The sequence below is a fragment of the Nerophis lumbriciformis genome, linkage group LG36 (assembly GCF_033978685.3).
Source record: "Nerophis lumbriciformis linkage group LG36, RoL_Nlum_v2.1, whole genome shotgun sequence".
Lineage (NCBI taxonomy): Eukaryota > Metazoa > Chordata > Actinopteri > Syngnathiformes > Syngnathidae > Nerophis > Nerophis lumbriciformis.
Genome location: NC_084583.2, coordinates 7,737,985 through 7,751,147, shown reverse-complemented (window position 1 = coordinate 7,751,147; position 13,163 = coordinate 7,737,985). Strand labels below are relative to the sequence as shown.

Genomic DNA, 13,163 nt, shown 5'->3' with positions numbered 1-13,163 from the left:
ATATTGATGCAGTTTTACATTTATTTTTGCTTCACTAAATAAACATTTATTACTTCCAACTAGGGCTGAGCGATATATCGATATACTCGATATATCCCGGGTTTGTCTCTGTGCGATATAGAAAATGACTACCGGTATATGGTGATATTGGTGTATACGTTCTCATGCAGTTGCTTTTAGCTGCTGGCATTACACTACAGGCTCTCCTCGCTCTTTCCTGTGTCTCCTTCTCACAGACAGATAAGCGCACCTTCTTGCATACGTCACATACTGTCACGTCATACGTCACATACGTATACGCCCTCACGCAGCAAAGAGGTAGCAGCATGGGTAACGTTAGCTGTGATGCTAGCGCAGCCTTGCAAGTGGTAATACGAGAGATAGAAGGTGTGAATCTGGTAACAAATGAAGGAATAATTAATTCCCCCAAAAAACAGCAGGGGGTCTATCGTCTGGCAGTGGTTTGGCTTCAAGTGGGAATATGTCGAACAGACAACCGTAATTTGTCAAGTGTGGGGCAAAAGCTTTGCTATAAAAAGTAGCATTACTGCTAATATGTAGCATCATTCGAAAAGTCACCTGCGAGAGAATGAAGAGTGCTTACTCCGCATGTCAACATCTCCGTTCGGTGCCACACGCCCACACCATCAAAATGCCGAGGCAAACATTTCCAGATCAACACTGTATAAATTGTGATTTCCTTCTGTGCATGAAAGTTTAAAAGTAGCATATATTAATGCAATATGAAGAAGAATGTTTTAATGTAGACACATAGAATCATCATACTGCTGTGATTATATGCATCAAGTGTTCATTCAAGGCTAAAGCAAAATATCGAGATATAAATCGTGCATCGCGATATGGCCTTAAAATATTGTGATATTAAAAAAAGGCCATATCGCCCAGCCCTACTTCCAACTTAAAAAAAACAACTCATTTGGAATAAGAAACAGTTAAATTAATTCCCACATTTATTAAATGAATGAAAATGTGTGCAAATCTGCAACAAAAGTGCACGATAGTGAACGAGACGGTTGGATCTTTCGGTGAGGCGGCTTGCTGCAGTCAGACACATTTTGAAAATGTCTGCATTATTTATTTATAATAAATAAATCGATCATCGATTATTGACGTTTACTAATCGATTGTATAATGTCCGAATTGCGATGCATCTAAAATTCGATTATTTCCCCCACCACACATATCTTGGCAGTCCCGGGGAGTAATAATTATGATCAAGTTCTGAACAGAATTTCAATGTCAGGGAGGTGAAAATAAATGTCTGCCCTCAAAAGGGGGTACAGAGAAAATCATGAGAACCACTCCTGTCCTGTGATGTTCAAAGTACTGTCTGACAAGTATTACACCTCTCTCCTCTTGGACTTTCAGCAGCTATTGTAGGTTACTCAGCTAAATTGACCACACAAGGTGAAAAAAATCTCTCACAAAAACGGGGGGGAAAAACATCCCCCGGTCTATCTAAGATGGTAACAATGACATCATACAAGCTCTCACTAAATGATGCAAAAGACAATTAAACTTTAATTTGCTGGGTGACCATTAAGGCAATAGCTAATTGTGCCTTCATGGTGTTAAACTTTTACAAGAAAAGGTTTTAAAGCCGTGCACACTTCACTTTGACGAGACACTTTTAAAAGCACAAAGCGCCGCACGGACCACTTCGGTTTAAAAGGGGGAAAAAAGAAGATCTCAATTAAAAACAGCTTTGTGATATTTGTTGCTGAATATTATTGTGTTGCCTAAGCGATTATTTTTCAGACAAATTATTATTGAAATAAATTAAATTGCAACAAAAGAAACACATTACTATAGTTTTACTTTTACAAAGTACATAACCACAGTGAAAAATAAATCAGACTTAAAGAAAACTATTCTATTAGGGTTTTCCATAGACTGCCAAGATACCTGTGGTGGTGGGGGCGTGGTTATGGGCGTGGTCACCATGATGTCTTCATCTAATTTGCATAATCTGCTAAAATGATATGACTTGTTTTTTTTAAAAATGTTTTTTCAATAATGTTTTTTTACAATTGACTCCTTAGTTTTATCCTGCTTCTAAATGTGCTTTTGTGAACTTTTTGAAATGTGCAATATAATTAAAGTCGATTGGATAAAAAAAGGATTAAAAAAAATTATACAAACATCTAAAAAAACATTTTTTTATTGTTATTTAGTATAAAGATGTATATTTTATATCGTTATGCCATATTTTCAATTGTTGCTTATTGTATGTACTTTGAGAATTTTTCAAGTGCATGGGGCGGTTTAGCTCGTTTGGTAAAGTGGCCGTGCCAGCAACTTGAGGGTTCCAGGTTCGATTCCCGCTTCTGCCGTCCTAGTCACTGCCGTTGTGTCCTTGGGCAAGACACTTTACCCACCCGCTCCCAGTGCCACCCACACTGGCTTAAAAATGTAACTTAGATATTGGGTTCCACAATGTAAAGCGCTTTGAGTCACTAGAGAAAAGCGCTATATAAATATAATTAACTTCACTTCAAGTGTCATTCTCGACTTTTAATGACTTTTCTTTTCAATTAAAAACAAAAATCTAATATTCTTCAGGTGTTATTATAAAATGTACTCACATTTAGAGACTCTACTTCCGTCCCTCGATGCCCCTGGCGAAAGAGGCGATCTGCGGCGAGCATGACATCACCCTTGCTTGGCACTGTTGCTCCAGTTCAACTTCAATCAATCAATCAATCAATCAATCAATCAAAGTTTATTCATATTGCCCTTCATCACAAGTGTCTCAAAGGGCTGCACAAGCCACAACGACATCCTCAGCTCAGATCCCACTTTTTCTTCTAAAAGCCGCCACTGTCCTCCTAATATTTGCACATTTTGTAGATGGCTGTCCACGGTTATATCCGCTTACGTCTACATCACAGACATGCTGACAACACTCCAGACAATGGCGTGCGTCTTGTTTACATCTCTTTTCGATGGTCGAGTTTTCGGTACATCACTTTTCAATAGTGCGCAAATAATAGTCTATATTCATACTGTAACGACCAGCTGGTGCTAATATTTAATGTTAGTTTTAGTTTTCCCCATGTTTGCAAACACACCATCCGTGCCTGAAAGGTGATTGGCAGAGAATGAGGAAGTGTTGTGTGTCTGGGGAAACGCAGTCTCACGGCGACGGGAGGTTTTTTTACCTATTCTGTGGCCTAGTGGTTAGAGTTTCCGCCCTGAGATCGGTAGGTTGTGAGTTCAAACCCAGGCCGAGTCATACCAAAGACTATAAAAATGGGAGCCATTACCTCCCTGCTTGGCACTCAGTATCAAGGGTTGGAATTGGGGGTTAAATCACCAAAAATGATTCCCGGGCGCGGCCACCGCTACTGCCCACTGCTCCCCTCACCTCCCAGGGGGTGATCAAGGGTGATGGGTCAAATGCAGTGAATACTTTCGCCACACCTAGTGTGTGTGTGTGTGACAATCATTGGTACTTTAACTTTAACTTTAACCAGAAAATCTGTTGGAATTGTGCTTTTTGTTGTCATAATATTGGTAATAAAAGTTAAAATTTGCGTCAGACGTTGTTTATTTCTTCTGAGGGCTACAATATATTATAATACTTTAATTTGTTTTCAAGTAAAAAAAAACAAAAAAACTAAGCGCACCTTCTTACATACGTCACATACGTATACGCCCTCGCGGAGCAGAGAGGTAGCGGCATGGTAACGTTAGCTGTGGTGCGAGTGGTAATACGAGAGAAAGAAGGTGCAAATCTGGTAACAAATGAAGGAAGAAGAATTAATTCCCAAGAAAAACAGCACGGGGTCCATCGTCTGGCGGTGGTTTGGCTTCAAGCGGGAAGATGTTGAACAGACAACAGTAATATGTCAAGTGTGCGGCAAAAGTGTTGCTACAAAAAGTAGCATTACTGTTAATTTGTAGCATCATTTGAAAAGTCACCCGCTAGAGAATGAAGAGTGCTTGAAACTCCGCATGTCAACATCTCCATTCGGTGCTACACCAACAAAATGCCCAAGCAACCATTTCCAGATCAACACCAAATCAAATCAACTTTATTTATAAAGCACATTTAAAATTTACCACAGGGGTAGCCAAAGTGCTGTACAATGGGCAGGTTAAAAGATAATACGAGTACCGAGCAAACACAACACAACACAAACAAAACACGATAAAAAAAAAATATATATATATATATAATAAATAAAAACATAAAAACAGGTTCACAGCATGTGTATTATGGGGCGCCATTGCAGGATGGATATCACTCAGTGTTAAAAGCCATGGAATAAAAGTATGTTTTTAAGAGAGATTTAAAAACAGGAAGAGAGGAGGCTTGTCTAATACTCAGAGGTAGGTCGTTCCAGAGCTTGGGAGCAGCAGCGGCGAAAGCTCTGTCACCTCTAAGCTTCAGCCTTATGTCAGGGACCGTCAACAGCAGCTGATCGGCTGATCTCAAGGATCGGGTGGGGCAGTAAGGCTGAAGGAGGTCGGAGAGATAGGTTGGCGTGAGGTTGTTTAGACATTTAAAAACAAATAAAACAAATAAAAGGAGTTTAAAATTGATTGAAAAATTTAAAAATAGTCAACAACAGAAGGAGATAACGTCCACATAGCGAAGGACATACACTATTTGATTTCCTATTATGCAGCTCGGACTTGGAGGTGCTGATTCTCATCCCAGTCGCTTCACACTCGGCTGCGAACCGATCCAGTGAGAGCTGAAGATCCTGGCCAGATGAAGCCATCAGGACGACATCATCTGCAAATAGCAGAGACCTAATCCTGCAGCCACCAAACCAGATCCCCTCAACGCCCTGACTGCGCCTTGAAATTCTGTCCATAAAGGTTATGAACAGAATCGGCGACAAAGGGCAGCCTTGGCGGAGTCCAACCCTCACTGGAAACGTGTCCGACTTACTGCCGGCAATGCGGACCAAGCTCTGGCACTGATCATACAGGGAGCGAACTGCCACAATAAGACAGTCCGTTACCCCATACTCTCTGAGCACTCCCCACAGGACTTCCCGGGGTACACGGTCGAATGCCTTCTCCAAGTCCACAAAACACATGTAGACTGGTTGGGCAAACTCCCATGCACCCTCAAGGACCCTGCCGAGAGTATAGAGGAGATGGATCGGTTCGCAGCCGAGTGTGAAGCGACTGGGATGAGAATCAGCACCTCCAAGCCCGAGTCCATGGTTCTCTCCCGGAAAAGGGTGGAGTGCCATCTCCGGGTTGGGGAGGAGATCTTGCCCCAAGTGGAGGAGTTCAAGTACCTCGGAGTCTTGTTCACGAGTGGGGGAAGAGTGGATCGTGAGATCGACAGGCGGATCGGTGCGGCGTCTTCAGTAATGCGGACGCTGTATCGATCCGTTGTGGTGAAGAAGGAGCTGAGCCGGAAGGCAAAGCTCTCGATTTACCGGTCGATCTACGTTCCCATCCTCACCTATGGTCATGAGCTTTGGGTCATGACCGAAAGGACAAGATCACGGGTACAAGCGGCCGAAATGAGTTTCCTCCGCCGAGTGGCGGGGCTCTCCCTTAGAGATAGGGTGAGAAGCTCTGTCATTCGGGGGGAGCTCAAAGTAAAGCCGCTGCTCCTCCACATCGAGAGGAGCCAGATGAGGTGGTTCGGGCATCTGGTCAGGATGCCACCCGAACGCCTACCTAGGAAGGTGTTTCGGGCACGTCCGACCGGTAGGAGGCCACGGGGAAGACCCAGGACACGCTGGGAAGACTATCTCTCCCGGCTGGCCTGGGAACGCCTCGGGATCCTCCGGGAGGAGCTGGACGAAGTGGCTGGGGAGAGGGAAGTCTGGGCTTCCCTGCTTAAGCTGCTGCCCCCGCGACCCGACCTCGGATAAGCGGAAGAAGATGGATGGATTATGCAGCTCATTTTTCTTTGACAGTTATTGAAATATCTTGTGTGACATCATGCACAAAAGTGCACTTTATTTGTTTTAAACTATTGTAGTGGCGTTCTGTACAAAAAGTGCACTTTAATTTAGTGTTGTTTTGATATGTCATCTTAGTGACATCATGCACAAAAGTGCACTTTATTTGTTTTAAACTATTGTAGTGGCGTTCTGTACAAAAAGTGCACTTTAATGTAGTGTTGTTTTGATATGTCATCTTAGTGACATCATGCACAAAAGTGCACTTTATTTGTTTTAAACTATTGTAGTGGCGTTCTGTACAAAAAGTGCACTTTAATTCAGTGTTGTTTTGATATGTCATCTTAGTGACATCTTGCACAAAAGTGCACTAATAGCTTGTTTTAAAATGTCTCTGACAATCTTGCACTTTCTGTTTTGGAAATGACATGAATGTTTGTGCCACTGCTTAATAACTGTTTAATAAATACACTTTTGATAAATTGACTTAGTTGTGATTTCCCTCTCTGCAAGAAAGTTTAAATGGAGCATATATTAATGCAGTATGAAGAAGAATGTTTTAATGTAGACACATAGAATCATCATACTGCTGTGATTATATGCATCAAGTGTTCATTCAAGGCTATCGTGACATGGCCTATCGCCCAGCCCTATGGGCAAGTGACGTTTGCGTGCAGAAAGTGGAAGGGAAGTGTCAGGCACCCACCTGCACAAAAGAGATGTGCGGCTAGAATAATAATGAGAAGCGGGCCATGGGAGGAGGAGGAGGGCTGGCTTGGGAGTGACTGACAAAACCGTTTGATGCACAAAAAGCTTCAAAAGTGAAAGATCAGGTTGTTCAAGGGAGTGTGCAGAATATCAGGTGTTTCCATGAAGCCCTTCTACAGTTAAAGACTGCTGATTATAGGAAGTTACCTGTCCTAGGATGGGGCCCAGCGGGGGGCCAGGGGCCGCTTGTCCCGACCTCACTATAGCCCGGATTACGCCGGCTGTATCCACCTTCTTCACAGCCTTGGCTGTCCTGGAGATCTTCGACATCTTGCTGGATGTGGAGAGCCTTCAATTTTAAACAACAAAGGGAGGTAGAGGGGAGGTTAACGCCACATCATAAATTAGCGTGCTCACTCACTCATTGAAACATCACACTCTTCAAAAGGTCAATAACAAAACCCACGAGCAGAAGCAGCGCCTCACCAATCTTCAGCAGCGGGCGAGTAATTAAAAAAAAAAAAAAATCTTTGCCTTCGATCGGCTCGGCGAGAGACACTTTTCCTGGAGGTGTTTGAGGTGTGGATCAGTGGCAGAGCCGCCTTGAAAGCTTGCGGGACGCCAGCCAGAACGCATCACCTTTGAAAGCTTTGAGACGTGTCGCTGCTAAACTCCAGCAGCAGAGGGTTAAGTGTCAAGGGCGAGGGTATATTTTTTTTCTCCTCTACAACCACCGAGTCACAGTTGGAAAGTTTTGTTTGGAGTTCTTGAGGAAAGAAAGTGGTTGGAAAAACAAAAAACTATTGAAAACTAGCATTTTCTCTACAGCGCTCACATTCACGCTCTTTTACCGCAAAACAAACAATCCTCCAATTAACGTCTTAAAAACCATTGTGTAATGTTCTTATTGTTGTTACTTAGCCAGCGTTTGTGGGTCTGATGGACCCGTTGCATTTTGTGGCTTTTAATGTCTCACAATCAAACACTTTTATGTTAAAATACTAGAGGTATCCGATATTCCGATATTGTCCAACTCTTAATTACCGATACCGATGTATACAGTTGTGGAATTAACACATTATTATGCCTAATTTTGTTGTGATGCCCTGCTGGATGCATTAAACAATGTAACAAGGTTTTCCAAAACAAGAGAACAACTTCAACTCAAGTTATGGAAAAAAATGCCAAAATGGCACTGCCATATTTATTATTGAAGTCACAAAGTGCATTATTTTTTTAACATGCCTCTAAACAGCAGCTTGGAATTTGGGACGTGCTCTCCCTGAGAGAGCATGAGGATGTTGAGGTGGGCGGAGTTAGGGGGGGGGGGGGGGGGGGGTGAGGTGGTGGGGCGGGGGGGAAGAATTAGTGCTGCAAGGGTTTCTGGGTATTTGTTCTGTTGTGTTACGGTGCGGATGTTCTCCCGAAATGTGTTTGTCATTCTTGTTTGGTGTGGGTTCACAGTGTGGCACATATTTGTAACAGTGTTAAAGTTATTTATACGGCCACCCTCAGTGTGACCTGCATGGCTTGTGTGTGTCAAAAGCCGTAGATATTATGTGACTGGGCCGCCACGCAAAGGCAGTGTCTTTAAGGTTTATTGGCGATGTGTACTACTCCCTACGTCCGTGTACACAGCGGCGTTTTAAAAAGTCATACATTTTACTTTTTGAATCCGATACCGATAATTTCCGATATTACATTTTAAAGCATTTATCGGTCGATAACATCGGCAGTCCGATATTATCGGACATCCCTATAAAATACTGAACAGATGTTTACCTTATCCCAATAAACACCTGTTCAGTATTTTAACATAAAAGTGTTTGATTGTGAGGCATTAAAAGCCACAAAATGCAACGGGTCCATCAGACCCACAAACGCTGGCTGAGTAACAACAATATGAACGCTGCACGGAAAAATTTCTCTGCCAGTTTCTGCATTCCGCAGGGATTCTTCTTTTGTGTTTCTGCACCTGCGGTTCCCACACAAGGTTGCAACATTGTTTGTCAACACTGTCTGCTCTCATTTTCTCACACATTTGACCCTCTGATGTTCTGTGTACCCACACCCTGTCCTCCTCCTGTCTAGGCCTGCTGTGTGTGTGTGTGTGTGTGTGTGTGTGTGTGTGTGTGTGTGTGTGTGTGTGTGTGTGTGTGTGTGTGTGTGTGTGTGTGTGTGTGTGTGTGTGTGTGTGTGTGTGTGTGTGTGTGTGTGTGGTACACAGAACATCAATTTCCACACTTCTATTAGCCCTTATATGTAATAGAAATGTGTATGGGGGGTGTGGTCATTAAATATGTATTCTGATATATGTTCTTCACAGAAAATGGGCGAAGGTCAGTGAGTCTCTGTTTGAAAAAATAATTAATTGTATCATTTTTCTTTTGATAAAAAATGAAAACGAGTCCCAAAGACCCGAACACCAAAGTCTTTAATAGTCACCAGGTCTATGGTCTACAGAAATAAATAACCGCCAGGGACTCTAAATAGAAAAACATGAAAAAACAAACAAAAAAAACATTGGTATTAAAGCTGTGGCTGTAAGCAACCCCCTGTTTAGTTTTTTTGGGATGCACTATTTGTTATATATATATGAGGCAATGTTGGCGTTAACGCACTTTGTGTGTCTTTTTACGCATTGAAATCAGAAAGGACGCGCATTTCCGAAAGTCTGTGCATCCCCACGACTCAGATTGTTGTTTTTTTTATTTTAGTTTTTGTTTTTTTGGTCCTGTCCAGCTTCTCAGGTAAACCATATAGTTGATGTAGATCAGGGGTGTAGATCAGGGGTGCTCACACTTTTTCTGCAGGCAAGCTACTTTTCAATTGATCAAGTCGTGGGGATCTACCTCATTCATATATATAATTTATATTTACGTATTTATGAAATATATGTTTTTGTTAACAAGTTAAAGGTGTTTAATGATAATGCAAGCATGTTTAACACATAGTTAATATTGTTAATACATTAAAGGTGTTTAATGATAATACAAGTATGTTTAATACATATAGTTAATATTGTTAACAAGTTAAAGGTGTTTAAAGATAATGCAAGCATGTTTAACACATATAGTTAATATTGTTAACAACTTAAAGGTGGTTAAAGATAAAACAAGCATGTTTAACACATATAGTTAATATTGTTAACAAGTTAAAGGTGGTTAAAGATAATACAAGCATGTTTAACACATATAGTTAATATTGTTAATAAGTTAAAGGTGTTTAAAGATAATACAAGCATGTTTAACACATATAGATTCCTTTCTTTCATGAAGACAAGAATATAAGTTGGTGTATTACCTGATTCTGATGACTTGCATTGATAGGAATCAGACAGTGGTGATGATAACGTCCGCATTTTCGAATGGAGGAGAAAAAAAGTCCTCCTTTCTGTCCAATACCACATGAAAGTGGTTGGTTTTTGGCATCTTATTTGTCCAGCTTCCGTACTCCTTTGTATACATTTTACAAGAAATACATTGTCGGCAAACTCCGTAGCTTGCTAGCTTGTGCACGCCAGCTTTCTGAGACTCTTATTTTGGTAGCGCAGGCAGGATGAAGCAGAGCTTTTATTGTGCAACTGTGCAGTCGGTCTTTGGAGTTTTGACGACAGGTACGGCGCCAGAGTCTGTTGAAATAAAGTGTTTCTCGCCTTCCAGTCGGTAATTTTAATGAGCTGGCAGCAGCCAGCGTCATCTCAGAAGACCCTCGGGTGCCGTGAATGTCAATCAAGTGACGAAAGTGACGTCATAGTGAAGATTTATGATCGCTCATTTTTAGGACTATTTTTTTAATGCCTGGCTGGTGATCGACTGACACACCGGTAGATCGCGATCGACGTAATGAGCACCCCTGATGTAGATGCTCATATCGGCTGTTCAGATTTACTTTACAAAAGAGAAGTGTGGGATACTTATTTGTATTTGACTTTATTAAATGTATTTATATTATCATTTGGTGCAGCCGGGCCGGAGCAGGAGGGGATGGAAAGAGGGGGAAAAAAACGAAGACAGAAGGGGAAATTGTGGGGACAAGAGGGGGATAAGATAGAGAGACAAAAACAAAAACAACAACAACAACAATAGAGCAACATCAGCAAATAGGATGTGTACAAATATGATGGTAAAAGTGACAGCAAAGAAGCAGTTAGTGAAATAAATAAAACAGAAATGACAATGAGCATTATTACACAACAAATGGAGCAATACAAATACCAATAGAAATATCACTATTGATAATGAACAATACCAATAATTTACCTCTATTATCAACAATACAGTTGTTCAAATGCAACAATACATATACGTAATGATAACTAGAGATACAAAATAATGCAGAAAAATGGAGGGGGAAAAAGAGAAGCAACCTATATTAACCTTGTAGATTGTTATAGTAACAATAGGATAAGCTTTGTCAGTCTGCCATGTGTTATCCAGTTTACCCTAGGGCAACAACGTTAATACATGTTTGATGTATTAATGTGCATGAGTGCATGTATGTATATGTACTTGTATATGTACAGTATGTGTATATGTATGTTTGTACAGTGAATTTATATGTACATTTATGTGTATATGTATGTTTGTACAGTGAATTTATATGTACATGTATGTGTATATGTATGTTTGTATAGTGAATGTATATGTGCAGTATGTGTACATGTATGTTTGTACAGTGAATGTATATGTACATGTATGTGTATATGTATGTCTGTACAGTGAATGTATGTGTACATGTATGTGTACATGTATGTGTACATGTATGTTTGTACAGTGAATGTATATGTACAGTGTGTGTATAAGTATGTTTGTACAGTGAATGTATATGTACAGTATGTGTACAAACATACTTATACACACACAACATTTTCATCAAATGTAATATTGCCTGACAAAAAGTGATTCAACGTAATATTTTGATATTTACACATCTCATATTTGACTAGAATACCCTTATGAGCATTACATATATTAACATCAAGTATCTACTGTACTGTTTACTTGTTGAAATACCCTTTTTAAAGCTAAAATCTACCCAAACGACCACTTTGCTGCTGCCAAAAATTTATTTCAAGTAATATTTTGATACTGACACATCTTATCTCAGCATATTTTTCAAGAAAACCCTTATGAGCAATACCCTTCAATACATCGTTTGGCAAGCCTCTGCACTGATCTATAGTATGGATCAGTCCGTTTGGAAAGCCATGAATCGGTTGATTAGATGGATGGATGGATGGATGGATGGATGGATGGATGGATGGATGGATGGATGGATGGATGGATGGATCGATAGATAGATCGATAGATAGATCGATCGATAAATAGAACTTTATTGATAGAGCTCTCGCTAATCTTGCGAGACTTCTGTGTTGACGTAATATGAGTGAGACGTTTATCTCGTTTATCCTGAGGCCTTCTGGCACTGGTCTTTATCTTTACCAAATACAGAACAAAGACCCAGAGTGAGGCGGCATTTAGCCATTATGGTAGAAAATGGATGGATGGATGGCCCCCAGCCAGTCAGGACTACAGAGACCTGTCAGGTTTGTTAGTGACAGTTTGGTTATGTTTGAGTTTTCCTCTGTGTTTGTGTTTATTGCCAATCAGGCTACTATTTATGCCTGCCTAGCCTTCCAGTCAGGGCTTGATGATTGTATCCTGTTGCTTTTTTCCTGTAACCTGTTATCCTGTTGGCTGTTTCCTGGTTCCTGTTTTCCCTGCATGTGCACTTACCAGTTGCACTATTTGTTTTTTGACATTAAAGTCATGGTTTCCTGCGCTACGCCTGCCATGTCTGCATCTTGGGGTTTAAGACCGACAGCGGTCCTTGACAAGACCACAAGACACACCTGTTTAATCAGGCTTATTACTGTTCATGTTAAACTCTTTTTATTTATTGTGTTGTTTTCTTGGTCCACATTGTAAGTCAGACCCGTTTCCAGTGAGGGTTTGACTTCGCCAGGGCTGCCCTTTGTCGCCGATTCTGTTCATAACTTTTATGGACAGAATTTCTAGGAGCAGTCAGGGCGTTGAGGGGATCTGGTTTGGTGGCTGCAGGATTAGGTCTCTGCTTTTTGCAGATGATGTGGTCCTGATGGCTTCATCTGGCCAGGATCTTCAGCTCTCACTGGATCGGTTCGCAGCCGAGTGTGAAGCAACTGGGATGGGCATCAGCACCTGCAAGTCCGAGTCCATGGTTCTCGCCTGGGAAAGGGTGGAGTGCCATCTCCGGGTTAGGGAGGAGATCTTGCCCCAAGTGGAGGAGTTCAAGTACCTCGGAGTCTTGTTCACAAGTGGGGGAAGAGTGGATGGTGAGATCGACAGGCGGATCGGTGCGGCGTCTTCAGTAATGCGGACGCCGAATCGATCCGTTGTGGTGAAGAAGGAGCTGAGCCGGAAGGCAAAGCTCTCAATTTACCGGTCGATCCACGTTCCCATCCTCACCTATGGTCATGAGCTTTGGGTTATGACCGAAAGGACAAGATCACGGGTACAAGCGGCCAAAATGAGTTTCCTCCGCCGGGTGGCGGGGCTCTCCCTTAGAGATAGG

At 41.6% G+C, this 13,163-nt stretch overlaps 1 protein-coding gene across 2 annotated transcripts in view; it reads right to left on the bottom strand.

The window, feature by feature from the left end:
* The window catches only part of mrpl11 (mitochondrial ribosomal protein L11), a 240,650-nt gene that overhangs the window by 141,045 nt on the left and 86,442 nt on the right, over window positions 1-13,163 (bottom strand). For both annotated transcript variants that reach the window (XM_061930246.1, XM_061930245.2), the window contains exon 2: window positions 6,816-6,957. In XM_061930246.1, coding sequence (XP_061786230.1) covers window positions 6,816-6,938 — 123 coding nt within the window. In that variant the 5' untranslated portion in view covers window positions 6,939-6,957. The remainder of the gene's footprint in view (window positions 1-6,815; window positions 6,958-13,163) is intronic.